A 19,712-nucleotide genomic window follows, 5' to 3' on the forward strand; every position below is an offset into this window, starting at 1 on the left:
GGGTCGCTCAGCCCCACCTTCGCCCAGCTTTTGTGCAAATGTCGCAGGTGGCAGTGTTCTCCATGCCGCTAATTACTGCGCAGGCGCTCTAAAGCAGCCTCCTATCCCGCGAGCGCAGGCGCACTTGCTGCAAACTGAGCGCCCCTCTGGAACCCGGAGTGCGCAAGCGCGCAAGCGCGCAACATCTCGGTTTCCCTCCCCTCAGCCCCTTACCCCCCCTTTCCCCTTCACGAAGCCGGCTCCGGGGCGCGCTCACCCCTGTGAGGAGGCCGGAGGCCGACTCGGCAGGCGCTCTCTCCACTCCCGGAACATCATGTACCAGTCCTGCCGGGCGACGGCCCGGCGTCTCGGCCCCTGCCTCCGCGCCTACCAAGCTCGACCCCAGGTAACAACTGAGAGGAAGCGTGCGGGGAGGAGAGGGGGCGGGGAGAGACCCTCCTCAGAGCCGGCGCGGGGGGCGGAGCGCGCCCGCCTCCGCGCAGGCGCAGGAGCGCCCCACTGCCCCTTCCCACCTGTGACTCGCGGCGCGTGGAGGGGCGAGGGTCTGGGGGACCGGAGCGCGCGAGATGTCGATTTTGGCGGATCTGAGAGCGGGCAAGGGGGTCCTAGGCTGGGGCAACCGGGAACTTAAGTTCTGCCCCCGGATCTCTGCGGTTACCTGAGGCTGGAGGTGATTTGAAGGGCAGACGGGGCGGCGAGGTTCGCAGCTGCGGCGCCGCCTGGGAGGCCACTGGGCCCCACCCGACCAAGCGGACTGAGCTCTGCAGCCGGCGCATCCTCCACCTGGGTAGCGGTTCTGGCAGCAAGGCCGGCCCGGGTGACCCGGTTCGGGCCCCGGCGCCCGGGCGGGCAAGATGGCCACGCCCCCGGCTGAGCCGGCTCCTCGGGGACGCAGTCGTGGACACAGGTACCCGCTCTGCCGCCCGCCTTCCCCGGAGTGAGGCCCCGGGGCTTCCTCCGGAGCGGCGTGCTCGGGTCAGGCCTGATTTTGAGTGACCTCCCCTCGTCGCAGTTTCAGTGTCGGTGATCGGGGAGAATGAAGCCCAGCATTTGTCTCCTGGGATTGTGTCCTTTACAGGGGCTGGAACTGAGAGTAGCTGACGTTTGTGCTGCATTGTAAATTGCAGAGTTTTATTTGCATTCATTATCTCGTATATTCCTGATAATAAACCAGTGAGGCTTTATCTCACATTTATAGGAGGCCATTTATAGGACGTTGAGTTATGGGGAATGAGAGTGCCTAGGGCTGCACGGTAGAATTGGAGCTCAAAGAAAATAGTCCTAGCTCCAGTTGGATGTTTTCTCTGTACAATATTTGCCTAACACACTTAATCGTGGAGTGGAGTTGTGCTGTAGGCCGCATAATTTCGCTCACAGTACAGTAAAGCTTGTTATTTATCCTTTGGCTCATTCATCAAACGGGTATCATTATAATAGGATTCTTGTCTATGAGAAGTGACACTGCCCCCAAAACTGTGCTGGAATCTTAAACAAGTGTTTGTTAATGTTTGGGGAAGGTCCTTGTTCCTGTGTAACATGGAAACAGTTTTCAGTAGAGATGAATCCATTCCTCTAGTATGTAGTTCTATCTCGCCTGTCAGGAGAAGCAGGTGGGAGCAGGAGACTATTGACGAGGGAAGCAGAACTTGGATGAAGAGGCATTAGGCAGCTGAATTCTTTTTCCCTTTTGTTCTTCCTCCTTAGGACCAGCTTTCTCCATGGGCACTACCATTCCCCCCACTTTGGCCCCACTCCACGACAACCACTCCTCCACCTTCTCCCCTCCTCTGGTCTCCCCTACCCCCATGCCCATCCACTCGGCCACTTCCCCAGACCCCCTCACTACCTCTCCCTCAGGTCCAGGCCCTCACTTCACCATGGGTGGTTCTCCCTCCAGGAAATGGGGAGGAGGGACCAGGACCTGAGTTGCACAGGGGCTGCCTGGATGGGCTTAGAAGCCTCTTTGAGGGACCTCCCTGCCCCTATCCTGGGGCTTTGATACCCTTTCAAGCCCCTGGGACCGCCCACTCTTTCCCTGCCACACCATCAGGGGATTCCGGTATGGAGGAGCACCTGGCTGTCATGTATGAGAGACTAAGACAAGAGGTAGGTCAGTTTGAAAGTGGCCTTTGTCCACAGTGGGAGGGATACAGGAAATATTGGAAATAGGTGGTTAACTGTATTCTTTCATGGAACCATGAGGCAGGCATAGAGAGCTGTTATAAACATTCTCCCAGGAAGATGCACCTCAGTTCAGGTTAGGGGAGGCTAAACGTGGGATGAGATGACCTTTCACTTGGAAGAGGGGGACACTAAAAATAGAAAACCGAGAAATAGGATCATCTTTTATCTTTCTCACTGGGCTGACACCTTCTTTCACCTAGCTTCCCAACCTCTTCCTTCACTCCCACGACTATACTCTCTACTCATCGGATGTGGAATTCATCAATGAGATCCTGAACATGCGTACCAAGTGAGAGTCGGGGCACTGGTAGGGCCTTGGGGGGGAAAGGGCTCAGTGCTAGATACCCAACCCTTTCCACTTCCAAAGGTCCTACGCTGCTTATCACAGCTGTACCCCGTTCCTTGGGCAGAGACCAGATGGTTTTCTGATTCTGCCATCCTTAAGTTTCTTTCCCATCCCCTACTCACAGAGGCCGGACATGGTATATTCTGTCACTTATCCTCTGCCGTTTCCTGGCCTGGAACTACTTTGCACAATTTCGGTTGGAAGTCCTACAGCTGACCCGCCACCCTGAGAATTGGACCGTGCAAGCCCGTTGGCGGCTTGTGGGGTTGCCCATCCATATGCTGGTTCTGCGTTTCTACAAGCGTGACAAGGGTGAGCTTTACCGGTAAGTGAGAAAGGACCCAAACTACGATTTTAGGATTTTAGGAACATGATAATCTCATCTCCCAGGCAAACCCTGATCTACCCTGACTTAACCGTGAGCTGCTTGAGAGTAGAGATCTTCTGTTAGTCTAATGTAACAAAAAGAATAGGGACTTTTGAGTATATTAGCAAACCTCTGAACTTCAGTTTTTTAAGGTACATTACCTGGCACATTTTGGGTACTCAAATACTTACTGAACAAATGAAAATTCCTTTTAGGTAAACCAAACCCACTGCTGTTGAATCAATTCCCACTCACAGTGACCCTGTAGGACAGAGTAGAACTGCCCCATAAGATTTCCAGGGAGCTTCTGGTGGGTTTGAACTGCCAACCTCTTGGTTAGTAGCCAAGCTTTTAACCACTACGCCACCAGGGTTTCCCCTCTTAGGTAAAGTATCTGGTAAATTTCTGGCAGAGTAGAATCCCCAAAATTGTTAGGCTCAGCCTCTAATGGTGTGTTTAAACCAGTGGTTCCCAGATTTTGCTGCACAGTGGAATCACCTAGAAATCTTTTAAAAATATTGATGCTACACACCTGCAACCAGGGTATCAGGATTTTTAAAAATTCTCAAGATCGCCTAAAATATAGCAAAGTCTAAGAACTCATTTAAACGAAAATGTTTGAATTAAAATTTGGGACCAGTCACCCTCTCCCTCAGTAAGCCTCTCACTTCCCCCCTCCCCAGGACCTATGATGCCTATTCTACCTTCTACCTGAATTCAGATGGCCTCATTTGTCGCCATCGCCTAGATAAAGTGAGTTCCAGGGTGGGTGGGGGAGAGGGTAGGGTGAAGGGGTAGAGCATCCAGAGATGCTCTCAGCTGACATTAACCTTTCTCCCTGCAGCTGATGCCTTCACACTCACCCCCGACACCTGTGAAGAAGCTGCTAATGGGAGCCCTGGTGGCCCTGGGACTGTCAGAACCAGAACCCAGCTTACACCTGCATACCAAGGCCTGATGGGGAACCAGGGTGGAGGCAGCACTGAAGACTTTGTTACGCACAAGAGAAGGGGGTATAGGCAGCCAAGATTCTCAGGAGCCAACTTCCTCGCCTCTTCTGTCTCCTTTCTTTCTTTCCATCTCATGCTGTGTAAAGCTGCTGTGTAATTTAACTTGTAAATAATAAAGCTAAAGTGAATATATGATAGGCTTTCCATTTGCCACTTTCTTTGAATCCCAAAAGTTCCCACCAGCTTTATTCCAAAAATAATTTTATTCAATAGATATTAAATAATGTACAGAAGGAAAAGGAGATGGAGTCAGATTCTGCTTACATCCCCTTTTTACCCTAGTTCTTCTCGTGTCTTGCCTATTTTCTTGGGCATTTTCTTAGCATGGGGATCTTCTAGCTCCTTGGCCTTATAATAGTGGGGAGCCACCTCCAGAAGCCAACTGCTCTCAATCTCCAGTACCTAGAAGGGGAGAGAAAGGATTAGTAGTTTTCTCTTCTTTCCAACCTAGATTCTCATGTGTGTATAACTGAAGTTATCTTCTTTCCCCTCTGACTGCAGGGCTAGGGGAAAAGGAGCCGTGCTCTATTATCATAATCAAAGGGCAAAGACACCTCTACTTTACAGTCCTTAGGTTCAAAGTGTTACTCAAAGTGCAAGTAAATTACCCCTAAGAAAAGCCTGGAAGCTAAAGACTATAAAGTATGCCCTATGAGGACAGAGACTTCATTTGCCTTGTTCACCACTGTAGCTCCAACACCTGAGACGCTGAAATAGTATCTATTGAAGCAATATATAGTTCTCACCAGATCTTAGAAGATGCTGCGATAGCTATTAGAAAAGATGTCTATTTTACACTAGGCCAACGCCTGTTTTCTGTTTCTCTCGCAGTCCCAGCAACTTGAGACTGTGTTCCTAGCTTGCCAGGATATCATGTCTCCATACAACCTCTACCTGCCGGGGTAAGGGATGGTACCTCACCTGTCTCATGAACTCCTTGGTGGTCAAGACAAGTTCGTGGTAGAGCAGCCAGCGTGGCTGTTCCTCAAAGAGGGAGGAGTTGGGATGAATAAACACTGTCTGCTGCTGTTTCACTGTGCGATACCCGCTACGAGTCAACCGTGCAGTATGGTAGAAGTAACCAGCAGTGATGGCCTAAGAAAAGAAAGTCAACGGGAAAGCCAGACATAAGGGAAGCCTCAGCACTCACTACCTTCTCAGTTCAAGCTTCTGGGGAACTAGAAAGCTACAGAATGCATGAAGAACCCATTGAGAATCAACCTTCAGTGGTCTGGGGGAGAAAGGGCCTGGGAAAACAGCATATTCTTGGACTGGAGGAACTGAAGCATGCTCCTCATCTCCCAAGGAGATGGGGGACGCTAGGTGGGCAACAGTAGATTGAAGAAATGCTGACCTTGCGTACTCGGATATAGTCCCCCTGGCAAGAACTAAGACCAACTTCCACACGCTCCAAGAGCCCCTCTAGCTGTTCCCGCACATCCCGGGCTCGGCGCATCGATCTGAACTGTACGAAGTTTTCATAGCACCACTGGGAAGAGTAGCCACTCTCAGCCCACTGTGAAGGTTAAAAAAGGACAGTTACATAGACAGCAGAACTAGAGTCTCCTCCCATGTCTTCATTTCCACTCACCCGAGCCCAGTTACCTGTGTGTAAACGTTGAGTAGAACCAGGTGGTCACCACCAGGGAGGAAGAAGTTGACACGGGCATTGTCAGCATGGACGACCTTGTCCTTGGGCCGGTAGAAGATAGAATTGTTGACAGAGAGCATGGCAGCAACTGTCAGGATCTCCTCTGAGCAGCTGTACCTGGGGCAGGAAGGGTAGAACATGAGCGTTCAAAGAAAAATACTCAAGAACAAACATGATGGAGGAAAAAAAATGATCATTGTGTGATGAATGTTTCCTCAGGTGGGTTGGGATAGTGGCTACAAGTCAGACAGCTGATAGATTTTGGTGGTGGTGGCAGTGGCAACTGAGGGTCGAGGAGGTGGGGGCCGTAGATCAAACAGTTATACAGGAGTGATATCTATGGAGGTGGGGGGAAAGGATGGTAGGAAAGCACCGGGGACTTCTGAGAGCCTCTGCAGTAGGAAGGCATGTATTACATGCATTGAGGAAAGACAGCACTTGCGGTGGTTCATATAATGATCTCTGACCTCAACCATGGCAGGGGAATGACATTTGAAGGTAGTCGTTCCACAACTATAGCTAAGTGTTCTGATCTGAAACTTTAGTAAGTTCCAACCAGCCCTCTTCAGCACCCCTCACAGATGGAAAATCTTCCAATTTCTTTTATGCCCTGAATTTTCCATGTCTGTCAATCTTTCCCATTTGATATCATGATCAAGGACAGGGCAGGGTCTTACTGACACTTGTGGGCTTCAAAAGGGGCAGTAAGAGTTCTCTAATAAGTGACTATTACTAGAGACAGAGGGCCCAGAGACAGGAGAAGGCATGGCCAGTTTGTGGGCTAAGGGGGCAGGGGCAGGGAGGGAGCTTACTTCTCAGAAGCCAAGATCATTTTAGATAGCATGGGGTCCACTGGCAGCTCTGCCATCTTCCGACCAGACTAAGAAGAAAGAGAGAGACAGTCGAGGCCGGTCCTCCCTCAGGTTTCCCACCACTATTAGAGGGGTCACCAGAGCCATCCTGATCTCTTCATCCTGTCCCCTACCCCATGTTTCCCTCCTATCTCACCGTGGTAAGCTCCCCAAGGTGGTTGAGGGCTCCCAGAGCATACAGCTGCTCCAAAGCCAGAAGCAGGGTCTCATATGGTGGAGGGTCCAGGAAATCAAAGTGCATTAGGTCATGGATCCCTAAAGAAAGATAGGAGGGGATCAGATAGAGTCCCTTCACAAGAACCCAGTTACTCCAGCCCCACCTCCCTCCTCTTTCAGGAGGACTAGGGCACCCAATCACCTAAGCTCTTGAGCAACAACACAACATTGCCCAGGCTGGTCCTCTGGATCTCAGGCACCGTCGTTTCCTCGAGCTCATGCTGATAGGCCCAGGCGGTATACAGGCGGAAGCACTTTCCTGCAGCCACCCGACCTGCCCGGCCAGCTCGCTGATTGGCTGAGGCCTTGCTGCAGGGTGTGACAGTGAGCGACTCCATGCCTGTGCGGGGGTTGTAGCTCTTTTGCTTACAGAATCCTGGATCCAGCACGTAAATGATGCCCTCAATGGTGAGAGATGTCTCAGCGATGTTCGTTGCCACAACCACCTGGGAGAGAGGATATGGAGTCACCTGAAGACCTGCCCAACTCATTACCTAGAAAAAAATCATCCTGGAAAGCTAGGAGTAGAGAAGCAGATGCAGATGAGGGGCAGGGGCAGAGGGGGTTGGTGTCCCAAGTCAGGAGAGAAAGACAAGGCCAATCGAAAGGTAGACAGAAGTGGGGTCAGCAGGGGTGTAAAGTGGAAAAACCCATTGCCATTGAGTCCATTCCTACTCTGAGCAACCCTACAGGACAGAGTAGAACTGCCCCATAGGGTTTCCAAGGAGCATCTGGTGGATTCGAACTGCTGACCTTTTGGTTAGCAACTGTAACGCTTGACCACTATGCCACCAGGGTTTCCATAATGTAGAAAGGAAGTGAAAAAGAGGATCTAGGGTTTATTTCAGAGATGAGACATTGGAGTATCTAGGTTCCTGCCCCCATCTTCTCTATGTACCACTTTCCTCTTAATCTTCACACATCACTTCCTACAACAGCCTCCTAACACATCTCCCTGCTTCTTCTCCCAGCCTATCTTCACTTGGCATCCAGAACGATTTTTTTTTTAATAATTTTTATTGTGCTTTAAGTGAAAGTCTACGAATCAAGTCAGTCTCTCACACATAAACTTACATACACCTTACTACATACTCCCATTTACTTTCCCCCTAATGAGTCAGCCCGCTCCCTCCTTCCAATCTCTCCTTTCGTGACCGTTTTGCCAGTTTCTAACCCCCTCTCCCCTCCCATCTCCTCTTTAGACAGGAGATGCCAACACAGCAGAATAATCTTTTTAAGATGTACACCTGTCACATCACTCCCCCATCCTTCAATAGCTTCCCATCCTACTTTAGAATTAAACTGCTTAAAGCCCTATGTCTTCTAGCTCCTGGTAACCTCTCTGACCTCATCTCCTAGCACTCTACCCAACTTTCCTTTACCCCTGCACACTGCTGCTCCCTGACTCAGGGCCTTTGCACAAGCTGTTCCCTCTTCTGGGAGCATTCTCCCAGAAACAGCCTGGCTCCCTCCCTCACCTGATGCAGGTCTGTGCCCTACTTATACCTTATCAGAAAGGCCTTCCCTATAGCCTAACAAAAACACCTTGCCACTATCCCTCACCCACACCCCCCCATAGTCAGTCCCCATCTTCCTATGCTGCTTTGTATGTCTTTAGAGCACTTACCACAATTGATGTTATGTATTTACATGTCCATTGTCTCCTCCCATTAGATTAAGTTCTGTGAGACTAGAGACTTTGTTTTGATCACTACTGTATCCTTATTCCCTAGTATAGTACCTGGCACACAGGAGGAACTCATTAAATATTTGTGAATGAAAGTTACATCTCTACTCAAATCCTTTGATGGCCATTCAGTGGTCTGAAGTCCAAACTTTTTTACCTGCAAACAGAGGCCCTCCCTAATCTCAGTCCAAAGTTGTTTTTGGCCTTATCTCCACTACCTCACCACGTGAACCTTCCATTAAGTCCGCTAGCTCTCTCTCTGGCCTCAAAAGTACCTTGAACCTTCCTCTTTTCTCCCAGCCATTTTTCTTAAAGGTCCAGATTAAATTCCACCTTCTAGAAGGCCAAGGGCTTGCTTTATTCTCTAAATCTTTCCAGTACTCACCTTCAGCTCATGCATTTGGCAGACTCTCGGTTCTTGCCATACTCACCGTCTCTCCCCAGCTCCTGAGGCCAGGGACTGACTCCTACTCAGCCTTGTAAGTGCAGCAGTGTCCACGCATACCTTGCATGGAACAGCTGCCTATCTTTTTTGCTGTTAGTTGTATCAGTTGCGAGAGTGGAGAGTGGGTTTCTCCAACTGACCTTTCGTGCTCCAGGGGGTGTAGGCTGGAAGATCCGAGCCTGCATGTCAGAGGGCAGGTTGGCATAAATGGGCAGCACCAGAAGCTCTCGGATTTTGGAGCCCAGGCGGCGGCAGCGATCCTGGAGCATCTCGCAGGCAGCCTCAATCTCCTCCTGGGTTTGGGGTGGGGATAGCACAGCACAGGGTCCCAGAGTCACAAAAGGCCAACACGCTGGCCCTAGTTTGCCTTGGGATCAACCCCCACATCACGTACCTGTCCTGTCAGGAACACCAGGATGTCCCCAGGTGGCTGCGTCACATGGATCTGCAGCACAGACACTACACAGGCTTCTAGGTAGTCAGCCTCTGGAGCCTGGGGAAGAGAGAGAGATGGGGTCACTGAGAGAAGGAGTCACAAGAAAGCCATATTCTTAGCTACACCTTTCCCTCTCCTCTCAGCTCAACATACCTTCTACCCCTGCTCCCCTTCTGACTCTCCATTCCAGCTTTCCCTCCTTGGGACCTCCTCCAAAGACCCCAGCTTCTCTGCCTCAGACTGAAGCCCATCCTCCCTGAGGGGGTACCTTGGTATAAAAGATGTCAACTGGAAATCTGCGTCCAGGAATTCGGAAGACAGGGGCATCATCAAAGAAAGCAGAAAAACGGGCTGTGTCCAGTGTAGCAGAAGCTACCAGGACCTTGAGCTCTGGGCGGAAGCGAGCCACATCCTTGATCAATCCAAAAAGAATGTCTGTGTGCAGGGTTCGTTCATGAGCCTCATCCACCATCACCACGCTGGAGAAGGAATGGAGGGAACAGTAAGTGCAGAGCGTGGGCAGTGCAGGCCTGGACACGAAGGTTCCTGGATGACAGGAGGGGGATGGTACCCAGTTGACTGGCTCTCTGCTCCCATCCCTCTCTTCTCCCAAAGATAAATGTGGGGCTCCAAGGAGAAGCCAACGATTCCAGTTATGCAGGACTAACACATAGTTAGAGAAAGCCAGAACCAGTGGTCTTCAACCTACTCCAGCCTTGGCAGACAAAAGTAGCCAAGATCAGGAGGATGGAAGCTGAAGCCACAACAAGTCAGATATCCTTTGGGATCCGCTCAGAGTCAGCAGCTGCTCTTGCCAGAGAAAGCAGAAGTAAGAGAGAGGCTCCTTCCTGCAGTCTCTTCTACCCTCCTGCCCCATCTCCATGGTACCTAGATGTCAGTTCCAGGACTACGTGAACCATAAAAAACTCAAGAACTGATGGATTAATCAAAGGACAGTGGGCAAGTTGGCTGGGTGAGAAGAAATGAGAGAAAGACCAGAGATTAGAGGAAGAGGAGACACAGAAAAACATTGGAGAGTTGGCAGACTGGAAGAGAAGGTGGGTGGCTCTCCCATAGGAGCTGGGGCCCGTGTGTACCTGTAACTTGCAAGGTCAGGCTCAGAGAGGAACTCCCGGAGCAGCATCCCATCTGTCATATAACGGAGAACAGTTCGCTCTGACGTGCAGTCCTCAAAGCGGATGCTGTAGCCAACCTGGTCAAGTGGCCATTAGTGACCAAGAGTACGCTGGTGTTAGGAGATGAGGGGCCCAGAGGGTAATGTGGGCTGAGTTCCAGACACCAGGGGCTCCCCCCACCCCTCGGTCTCCCATGGATCTCACCTCATTCCCAAGCTTCACGCCCATCTCCCGGGCCACACGGGCTGCCACACTCATGGCTGCCACCCTCCGGGGCTGGGTGCAGGCAATCTTCATACCCTTCTTTGTGTAACCCTGAACGACAAGGGAGAAGAGAAGGCTTTCCCTTTGCTAAACAAATGCCGTCTTTGGTATTTATATAGAGAAAGAAATCGTAAAAGCAGGACAGAGCAGGTAGAGAAGAGAGAACAGAAAGAAGCTGAAAACCCTGGCAAGAAAAATGGTAGATGAAGAGGGATGACAGACCCAGGATCCTCAAAGGGGGTCCTCATCCAGCCCCAAAGACCTAGCCCTTCTAGTGATCAACTTCAGAGTTCAGCTAGATTTGAGCTGGAAAAGGACAAATCAACTGGGGGAAAGCACGAGTGACAGGGAACAAAAAAAGGTAAAAAAGCATGAAAATGAGTCCTTTCACTCCTCGTTCTTTGGCCCTTTCTGAGGAATGGAGGCGGAGCTGGGTCTGGAGTGGAGTATAGCAGAGGGCCTCATTTTCTCTCTCTCCCTCTGACACACACATGCACACACACACAATCCCTTCACATTACTGAATGCCTACCAGACGTGGCCACTATGGTAGGAGTTGAGACTAAAAATATGAGAAAGGTATGGTCCTTATTCTCAAGAATCTCATGATTTGGTGGAAAAGACAGTGAAATAATTACTTAAAGTATTATACATAAGGAGCTAAGACAGGACTGTGTTCGTCTATGCTCAGTTGTAGCAACCTGGAAGGGTGGATGACCCTACCTCCTCAAAGAGATACTGGGGGATTTGGGTAGTCTTCCCCGAGCCTGTCTCGCCTTCAATGATGAGGACCTGATGATTGGCAATTGCAGCCAGGAGCTCCTCACGGAATGGAAATACCGGGAGGCTTTGGCGGACGGCCTGGATGGACTCCTTCTGCTGAGCCTGGGTCTGAGGGGGTGGAGCTAATGGCTCCTAAGGAAGGAGAAAGAGGGTGAGCGCTCTAGAGTCAGTTTTAGACCCTCCTCAGAACATCCCCCAAAACTCCCTCTCTCTCACCTCATCACCCTGGAGCTGAGTGGCCCGGACAAACTCGATGGTCTCCTCCTCCTCCAGCACCAGCTGATACTTGGGCTCCTGGGAGGCAGCATCTCGGGCCCCAAACTTCAGAGACGCTGCTCCCAGCCGGGCCTCCTCCCAGCGCCGCTGCTCCTCCCCGGGGGCACCCGATTCCTCTTCCACCAGATCCACAGCTCGTGCTGGCTATGGAGGAAGGTGGCATTTGAGGCCCAAAGACTGATAATGCCCTCTCTGCCCAGTCCCTCCTTCCCAGTCACTACCCCTGCCCACTGGGAAAATGAGACAAGGAAGGGGCCAGCTGTACACACTGCCCAGCCCCTTGAAGCCTTCCCTCCCCTCATCTTGGGACCAAGGCTGACGCAGACACCCCTTCACCTCACCTGTCCTCGAGTTTCCTCAGGCATGTGGTAGCGGTTCGTAGCCTCTAGCTTTTCCTGTTCCCCAGCTGCCCGGTACTCACGGGCCAGGTCTCGCACACGCCGTTTGTATTTGAGCTCCCGCCGCTCATGCCGGCTCAGCTCCACATCCCCAAAAAGGTACTCCTCATCAGCCAGCTCTGCCTCCAGGTCCTCAAGCTTCTCTCGCTCCCGCTTGGCCAAGTACTCCCGGCGAGACTTCTTCCGCAGCTCAGGGACCTGTCAGGAAGCGGCAGTCAAATCCTCACCTGCTGGAGCAGCAACACTTTTCCTTACCTAGCCCGAAGGGTGAAAAATTCCTGAGGGTCTAAAGATGTGCCCTCCACCCTCTTCTGCAATGTACAACCTGAAGATGTAATCAAAGTTGGGCCGCTGAATGTATCTGGGGAAGGGGGAAGAATCAATTACAGGTATCCCCCACTTTTCCAAAGCTCGCTTTATTCCACTTTGCTTTTATGAAAGACCTATATTAGTACCTATTTTTGCTAACCAAGAGAAATCTGAAGAGGATTTTTGCTTTTATGAAACAGCGTTCAGTGTTTGTTTTACAGTGAGCTGTTAAAGAGGCAGCGTGCACCCCAAGCAGCAAGAGTGGTATCACCAAGCTCCCTCCCCAGGAACTACACTCAGCATCTCGGCATCAAGCCGCCATAGCTTTGAACTGTGTCTGTGAGCATCTATGCTTTATCTTGATTTATTTTGTTTATCCATTAGCAAGGTGGGTCTGGGAACACACAAAAATTTTTCCCATATAAATTAATGGTAGCTGCTTCTCCACTTTATGCCATTTCAGCATATGGAAGGTTCCACAGGAACTCTACTTTCAGATAGCAGGGAAAACCTGTATATACAAAAAGTTGGAACCAGAGCATCAGAGTATTCCTGTAAGGCAAAATGTATTTGGGGACGCCTAGCTCTCTGGGACTAACCTCTCCCCCATACTATATGTCGTTTGGCTTCAACACATTCATCTTTGATATAGGCTTCTTAGGACACATTACGGAGGACAGTAGAAGACTGACCATCTCCTTAAGGCCCTTCCCAGTCTATGATCCCTCTTGCTGTGGCAACATGGCCTCCCCTGTGATCACAACAATCTCCTCCACCACAGTGGCAAAACCCCACAATATCCTACCCTTGGGGGCTCTGATTCATTTTAATTGCTTGGCTTTTCTTAAAGACTTAAAATGGAAGTTTATGATCATGACCTAATCTGTATACAACAATCAATATACCCCTTCAGCTTGATAGGCAAGGCAGACAGACATCCAAAAAAATCAGAGCAATGTGAATATCAAAAAGAATAACAATACAAGAGGCTATAAAACACCAAAAAATAAAACCCACAAGTCCAATGTGATGTACACACACACAAAGAGAATGGGGAGAAAAACCTTATTTGTCACCAATGAAGTAACTCTTTTACCAAACTCCTTACTCTGAAAACTGGTAATTAATGGGAAACATTTACCTTTCCTTTTAAGAAGAAATTAAAGGTCTTTCCTAGTTGTTGAGGAAAACCTCTTCTTGGTATAAAAATGTTACCCAAAAGCTTGCATGCAGCCACCTAAGATATAACTATTGGTCTCTACTTGTCTGGGACCAAAGAGCAAGAAGAAAACCAAGATTCATAAAAGAAAGTAGTCTACAGGAACCACAGCCTCATCTACCCTGAGACCAGAAGAACTAGATGGTGCCCAGCTACCACTACCTACTGATCTGACCAGAGCCACAACAGACAGATCCTGATAGAATAGGAGAAAAATGTGGAACGGAACTCAAACTCCTAAAAAGTCTATACTTACTGGACTAGTTGAGACTAGAGGACTCCTCAAGACTATTGTGCTAAGGTACTTTTTTATCCTTGAAAGAAACTATCCCCTCAGGTCACCTTTTAGTTAAGTAACAGATGGGCTCATAAAATAAAGACTATCACCTGTGAGTAATAAGCTCCTTTAAAAAACCCTGTATAGGAGACCAAATGATTAAAAATTACATTAAAGTAGAAATTAGAAGGTAAGGGGGTAGGAAAACTTGAGTAATGGAGATGGTACAACCAGAATGGAATGAATGAGACTCATGACACATTGTGAAAAAGTAACCAGTATCACTGAATAATAATTTATGCAGAAATTGTTAAACGGAGATCTAATTTGCTGTGTAAACTTATACCTTAAACACAATTAAGTATTATTAAAAAAAAAAAAAAAAAGCTAGCCAATCAATATAGAAGGAATAATATAACCAAAAAATTACTTTGTAATCCCAAAGTAATAACTGATGCAAGAAAGGATCAACAGTGGTTGGTGAAACCACTAAATAAAAAGCTGTCAGCAGAAGGAGCATACAACCAAATACTGTATCTCCCTGATGCGACAGAATGTGAAGGGTACATTAGCACCCAATAGGTGTTCCTGCCACACTGTTTATTCTGAATCAAGGGAAGCTTTAGACCCAATTTCCACTTTAAAGGTTTACAGGAAGCACAGGTTATAGCGGAACTTAACACCACAACCTAAAGATCAGATAAATCCAGAATGTAGGACACTGTACAAGATGAGAGAGAGAGCGAGCGAGCGAAACAAGAACAAAACAAATACACTGAAGAAGCCTAGCAACCAAATGCAGTGTATGAACCTTGACCGGATTTTGGTTTGGAAACAGCAGTTATTAAGAACATTTTGGGGTAACTGAGAAAATTTTACTGTAGACAGGTTCTTAGTTGATACATGAGAATTATGGTTCATCTTCTTGAGGGTAACAATGGCACTATGGACCTGGGGAGGAATGTCTTTATTCTTAGCAGGTATATGCTGATGTATTTAGAGCTAAAATTCCATAATGTCCACAACTCTTTTAAATGGTTAAAAAAAAGACCCTCATTTACATAGACATAGCAAATACTGCACAATATTAGCAATTTTGGAATTCGAATAGTCTGTATGAGTGTTCACTGTAGTACTCTTTCAACTCCCCTCATTTGTTGGACAGTTTTTATAATTTAAGAAGAAACAAAAAATTAAGTCCAGGCAAATGAAAGCACTATGACTGCACTAAGAGATGTCTCAGAAGTCTTTGACCACAGCCCTTCTGTGGGCTGGGACACGAGATGGACTAGTCAGGAGAGACCTGAGGGTGACTAGGCCATTCTTAAGACTCAAAGATTCTCGAGATTCTTTTGAGAAATCTAAGTGTGACCTTATTTGGGAAACTAGGCCCTTGGGAAACTGCCTACCCTACCTAGACTTGCATCATAGAAGTCTGGTTCATGAATTACAAAGGGCTCTGCCCCTGTCCAGTAAGAACACCAACTCAGGAAGCCACAGAGACATCATAAAGCCATGTGGGGGATGCAGGGATTAGGTGGTAGAAAGGTACTTGGAGATGGTGGTCAGGACATCCCTGGGGAGCTGGGACAGTTGCTCTGCCCCTGCCCTCTAGCCACCCGTTGATGACATCGCAGCTGCCTTTTGAGTAAGTCCCGCTAAGTCCCAGGAACAAGGAAGGTTCACATCTCCCTAATACATACTGTGATTTGGTCCTAAAGTAAAGAGTGAAGGAGGGTTTGTGGGTAGCTCTCACCCATGGTTCCTTCCCTCTACAGCTTGATTCCATCCTATGGCCTTCTCCAAGTTCCTCTGTGCTCAGCTGGCTCCTGTCAACCAAATACCATCCTCCAGAGGCCTGGGCATTCCATCATCATCCCCACTGTACTTCTTTTGTATCCTTTCTCCCTCCCCTAATCTCGCCATCAGAAAGTATTTCCTTTTGCCTTCTGATTGGCTTCATGGGCCCTGGGACTCACCATGGCTTTCCGGTCTTCCTCAGCCATCTTGAGGCGCTTTTGAGCCTCTTCATAAGCCTAGGAGAAGAAACCAAGAGGGGAGGGCTGTGAGGGCAAGAAGCCCCCCGACAACCCATCGCCATCCCCCTTTAGAATTGCAAAGGATCATTCTGATGTGCCCCCTCACAGAGAAATATCCCCTCAGTAAGGAATCTCTATGGCTGCAGGTACAGCAGGGAGGTACCTTAGCAGAGAACCCGAAGATGAACATACTGCTAGAGATGATCCCTGTCTTCGTACCATCTCTGGGATCACACCCAACATCAGATTTGACCCAGGGATCTTCTTGGGGATTTACAGAACATTCTGGCTCCTATGCACCTTCTTGTCTGACCGCTCTAGGACATTGCGAGTCCGATCCTTGTCCCGCTGCCGAACGCGCTCAGCAAAGGCATCACGTTCCTCCAGGTCCTGAAGGCGCTCGCGCTCTGTCCGCTCCCATTCATCCTCTGACTCTGGCTTCTCCGTCTGCTGTTTACTCCCCCTGCAGCCCGGCCCAGGAGATTAAGTAAGGGCATCCACAGGGCTTATAGTCCCATCATCCACCTGCCCCATCCCCTCTCATCTTGCTTCTAACTTACCCCGTCTTTCTCTTTTCTTTCTCAGAGATCACTTCCTCCTCTTCTTCCTCGTCCTCCTGGCATTTCTTCCTGAGGTGTTTCCGTTTTTTACGCTTCTTCTGGAGGCTGCTCCCAGCCCTACCCACAGTCTCCTCACTGCTATCCTCACTGTCTTCCAGCAACTTATAAGATCGGTTCTTTTCCAGCAGGGCTCGGGCCTCTCGCTCAGCTGCCCGAGCTGGCTTTTCTACCACTGCCTTCCGTGGTACCTGTCAGGAGAGGGGAAGGTAATGGGGTGCGAGCAACTCCTGACCTCTGCCCACTTACTTAGCCCTGTGCCTAAGTTAATTTCCCTTTGAGGAATTACTCGCTCTTAAACCAACCTTTGCCCCCTCTCTTCCCCATGGCTTCACATCATGTTCCTTAGCCTTAATAGGACCCTCCAACTTTTGAACGTCCTCTCATTCATTTGGCAAACATTTATTAAGCCTGTTATGTTTCAGGTACTTTTCTAGGGACTACAGACAAGGAATAAACAAAAAAGATAAAAATTCCTGCCCTTGTGGAGCTTACATTTTCAGGCCAATTCTCAATTGCTCAGCCTCTTTCTCCTGGCTTTGTTCTTCCCAGTGATTGGGTCATTCCTACAAAAAAGGCTGACAAGCTACAAGGGTTGTTTTGCAGAGGCTTGTCACATGCCCCGAACTGTATCAAACTCCAAGGATAAACTGGTGAAAAGAAAGTCTTGTCCACATGGCACGTACATAACCTCATCTCTCGCCATGCAGCATATACCACAGCCACACCAGGCTATCTGCCATTCTCTGAATATGCTGAACACTTTCACTCTTTCTACAAGGCAGGAACTTAGGTGGTAGGAATACAAAGACAAGAAGTACACAGTCCTGTGCTCCAGGAGCTCACTATTTATACCACTACTCCTTCCCCCTTCTCTACCTGACAAATTCTAGGGGCTCTTGGGACCTGCCTTCTCTGGTCACTAATTCCTCTTCTCCATCCACAGCACTTCCCACAAATCTCTTCTATGGCCTCCCACTCAAAGTGTGGTCAGTGGACCAGCAGCATCCGCATCGCCTGGGAGCATATTAGAAATTGCAGAAACTGAGACCCACCCCAGACCTCCTGAATCGGAATCTGCGTTTTAAACAAGGGGCCTAGATGAATCGTAAGCACGTTCAAGTTTAACACACTGTTCTATAGCACTTAACGCAGCCTAAAAGTAACATACTTAAAGCCTTCTCCTCGATCTTCTCCACTGAGCTGGACGCCCAGCACCTAGCACAGTACCTGGGTGACAACGGACAACGGATACACACCTGGCGAACTGACGTTACTTAACTGCGGGACAGACATTTAGGCCAGCCTCACCAGGACCTACGTAGGGCTCCTCCCCTGCTCCACCCCTACTCCTACCGCTCCCACGCCAGGCACCGCCCCAGTCGCGCTCCACCTCTCCCGACACCTTGTTCCAGAGTCTCAGGGCGAAATCCCGGGCCGGGCCACTGAGGTCCAAGGTGTCGGTGTCTCGCAGACGCTGCACGAACTCCTCGGCCGAAGCGCAGCGCTGAGCGGTGCCGATCAGGAACTGGGCTACGTGCCGCTCGCTGAGCCCCAGTACCGAGTGCAGCTCGTCTTGCACCCAGCGCTCCAGCCCGGCCGGCGTCGCCATGGCAACCTACGGTCACCACTCCCAGCCTTGAAGCGTCCGGACGAGCCGAGCTGGGGCCAGTCTGCTTAGAGGCCTGGACCCCCGAGCCGGACCCTAAACTCCGCAAAGGAGCCCACTTACGGCCTCCGGGTTCAGTTTCCAACAAACCCAGTCCGTCTTCCCGGACCCCGAAAGCCGGAAGCGGACGCGCTTTTCCGGCCTGAGCACTACGGTGGCCGAACAAGTTCAAGCGTCGCGTTACCGTACGAGAAGCTCGGAGTAAAGCACTTCCTCCCCCCATTTCCTCCTCTACCCAATCGTGCTATCGCCCCCTGCTGGTCAGCTCGTGGGTGCTTCACTCATTCATTCAACAAATACTGAGTTTTTTTATTTGTGGTTAAGTATGGTGGCCTAGTGCTGTGGCTGCTAGCCAAAGGGTCGGCAGTTCCAATCGCCAGGCGCTCCTTGGAAACTCTATCGGGCAGTTCTACTCTGTCCTATAGGGTCGCTATGAGTTGGAATCGACTCGACGGCAGTGGGTTTAGTGGTTAAGTACTATGGCTGCTAATCAAAAGTTTGGCAGTTCGAATCCACCAGGCGCTCCTTGGAAGCTGTGTGGGGCAGCTCTACCCTGTCCTGTAGGGTCTCTATGAGTCGGAATCGACCCCACGGCAGTGGTTTTTTTTGGGGGGTTAAAGTGTCAGTCGGAATAGACTCCACAGCAACTGGTTTTAATTGTTTAAAGTGCTCTGCAGTTAACCAAAAGATCGGCGGTTCAAACCCACCAGCCACTCTGCAGAAGAAAGTTGTGGCAGCTGGCTTCCTAGAGATTTACAGCCTTGGAAATCCCATGGGACAGTTCTACTCTGTCCTATAGGGTCGCTATGAGTCAGAATCAACTCCACGGCCATGAATTTGGTGGGGTTTTGTTTGTTTGTTTGAGGTAGTTCTAGTTGCAGAAGGGAAACCCTAGTGCCATAGTGGTTAAGAGCTATGGCTGCTAACCAAAAGGTTGACAGTTCGAATCCACCAGGCACTCCTTGGAAACCCTTTGGGGCAGTTCTGTTTTGTCCTATAGGGTCGCAATGAGTTGGAATCCACTCCACTGCAGCGGGTTTTTTTTTTTTTTTTTAGTTGCAGAAGATACAGCAGAGAACAAATCAGACAAAAATTCGTTACCGAATTTACATTTGAGGATGCGGGCAGACAAGATAGGTAATATGTAAAATAGGTAAGTTCTATGGAACCAAAAATAAAGCAAGTAAGGGGGAGAGGAGTTATATTTCAAATAGGAAATTCAGGCCCATGCTTCTGAAAGATTAGCCAGTGATGAGAAGGGACCTTTGCTAGGACCCGTACCTGCAGCAGGAGTGAACACAGGTTAGGTATAAGGAGGGACCTCCAGACAGAAGAAACTTGGGAACTGGGGGGAAAAGCAAAGATGTTCTCTTTTCTTGATGCTCAGAAAGTTGTTGGGGCGGGGGGTGGGAATCCAAACTAAGGAATGAGCAAACTCTGCACTTTTGGTAATAGCTTGAGTAATTCACTGATGGTTGCTTATTTGAAAGCAAACTTGTTACCTGAAGCTC

General features: G+C 49.4%; 3 protein-coding genes across 8 annotated transcripts in view; 1 reads left to right on the top strand and 2 right to left on the bottom strand.

The window, feature by feature from the left end:
- The window catches only part of PPP1R10 (protein phosphatase 1 regulatory subunit 10), a 38,289-nt gene extending 37,369 nt beyond the window's left edge, over positions 1 to 920 (bottom strand). The window contains exon 1 of the mRNA XM_049887633.1: positions 659 to 920. The gene's annotated coding sequence lies outside the window, so the exon portion shown is untranslated. The remainder of the gene's footprint in view (positions 1 to 658) is intronic.
- C1H6orf136 (chromosome 1 C6orf136 homolog) lies at positions 153 to 4,863 on the top strand. Of its 2 annotated transcripts, XR_007517889.1 has the most exons (7): positions 153 to 385; positions 1,705 to 2,106; positions 2,385 to 2,473; positions 2,655 to 2,855; positions 3,581 to 3,650; positions 3,742 to 3,910; positions 4,739 to 4,863. XR_007517889.1 is itself a non-coding variant. In XM_049887712.1 (6 exons), exons 1-6 carry the CDS (start codon positions 314 to 316, stop codon positions 3,853 to 3,855), a joined length of 948 nt encoding a protein of 315 aa, XP_049743669.1. In that variant the 5' UTR covers positions 153 to 313; the 3' UTR covers positions 3,856 to 4,082. The 2 variants fall into 2 exon arrangements, 1 of the variants encoding a protein (XP_049743669.1); XM_049887712.1 differs by lacking the exon at positions 4,739 to 4,863 and having other exon boundaries at positions 3,742 to 4,082.
- DHX16 (DEAH-box helicase 16) lies at positions 4,081 to 18,331 on the bottom strand. Of its 5 annotated transcripts, XM_049887586.1 has the most exons (19): positions 17,938 to 18,331; positions 16,476 to 16,723; positions 16,216 to 16,378; positions 15,856 to 15,912; positions 12,015 to 12,269; positions 11,614 to 11,817; positions 11,338 to 11,529; positions 10,555 to 10,665; positions 10,312 to 10,427; positions 9,483 to 9,693; positions 9,173 to 9,271; positions 8,919 to 9,071; positions 6,789 to 7,092; positions 6,567 to 6,685; positions 6,371 to 6,438; positions 5,513 to 5,675; positions 5,262 to 5,423; positions 4,829 to 5,002; positions 4,081 to 4,309 (listed from the first exon to the last, which is right to left on the bottom strand). In XM_049887586.1, exons 1-19 carry the CDS (start codon positions 18,142 to 18,144, stop codon positions 4,181 to 4,183), a joined length of 3,135 nt encoding a protein of 1,044 aa, XP_049743543.1. In that variant the 5' UTR covers positions 18,145 to 18,331; the 3' UTR covers positions 4,081 to 4,180. The 5 variants fall into 5 exon arrangements, with proteins under 5 accessions (XP_049743543.1, XP_049743559.1, XP_049743565.1 ...); XM_049887602.1 differs by lacking the exons at positions 16,476 to 16,723; positions 17,938 to 18,331 and adding an exon at positions 15,633 to 15,705 and having other exon boundaries at positions 16,216 to 16,305; XM_049887608.1 differs by lacking the exons at positions 16,216 to 16,378; positions 16,476 to 16,723; positions 17,938 to 18,331 and adding exons at positions 15,633 to 15,705; positions 16,079 to 16,114.
- Between the last annotated feature and the right edge of the window lie 1,381 nt (positions 18,332 to 19,712).

This window comes from Elephas maximus, chromosome 1, assembly GCF_024166365.1.
Source record: "Elephas maximus indicus isolate mEleMax1 chromosome 1, mEleMax1 primary haplotype, whole genome shotgun sequence".
In the NCBI taxonomy this organism is placed as follows: Eukaryota; Metazoa; Chordata; class Mammalia; order Proboscidea; family Elephantidae; genus Elephas; species Elephas maximus.

Bases quoted from the DNA above. Each gene is read 5' to 3' on its own strand.
- C1H6orf136 (XM_049887712.1), top strand. From the start codon at position 314: ATGTACCAGTCCTGCCGGGCGACGGCCCGGCGTCTCGGCCCCTGCCTC. The intron at 2,107-2,384 runs GTAGGTCAGTTT...TCTTTCACCTAG, and splicing joins ATGAGAGACTAAGACAAGAG to CTTCCCAACCTCTTCCTTCA. The intron at 2,474-2,654 runs GTGAGAGTCGGG...CCCTACTCACAG, and splicing joins ATCCTGAACATGCGTACCAA to AGGCCGGACATGGTATATTC.
- DHX16 (XM_049887586.1), bottom strand. From the start codon at position 18,144: ATGGCGACGCCGGCCGGGCTGGAGCGCTGGGTGCAAGACGAGCTGCAC. The intron at 15,913-16,215 runs GTGCATAGGAGC...TTCTTCTCCTAG, and splicing joins TAGAGCGGTCAGACAAGAAG to GCTTATGAAGAGGCTCAAAA. The intron at 5,676-6,370 runs GTAAGCTCCCTC...TTCCTGCCCCAG, and splicing joins ATGATCTTGGCTTCTGAGAA to GTACAGCTGCTCAGAGGAGA.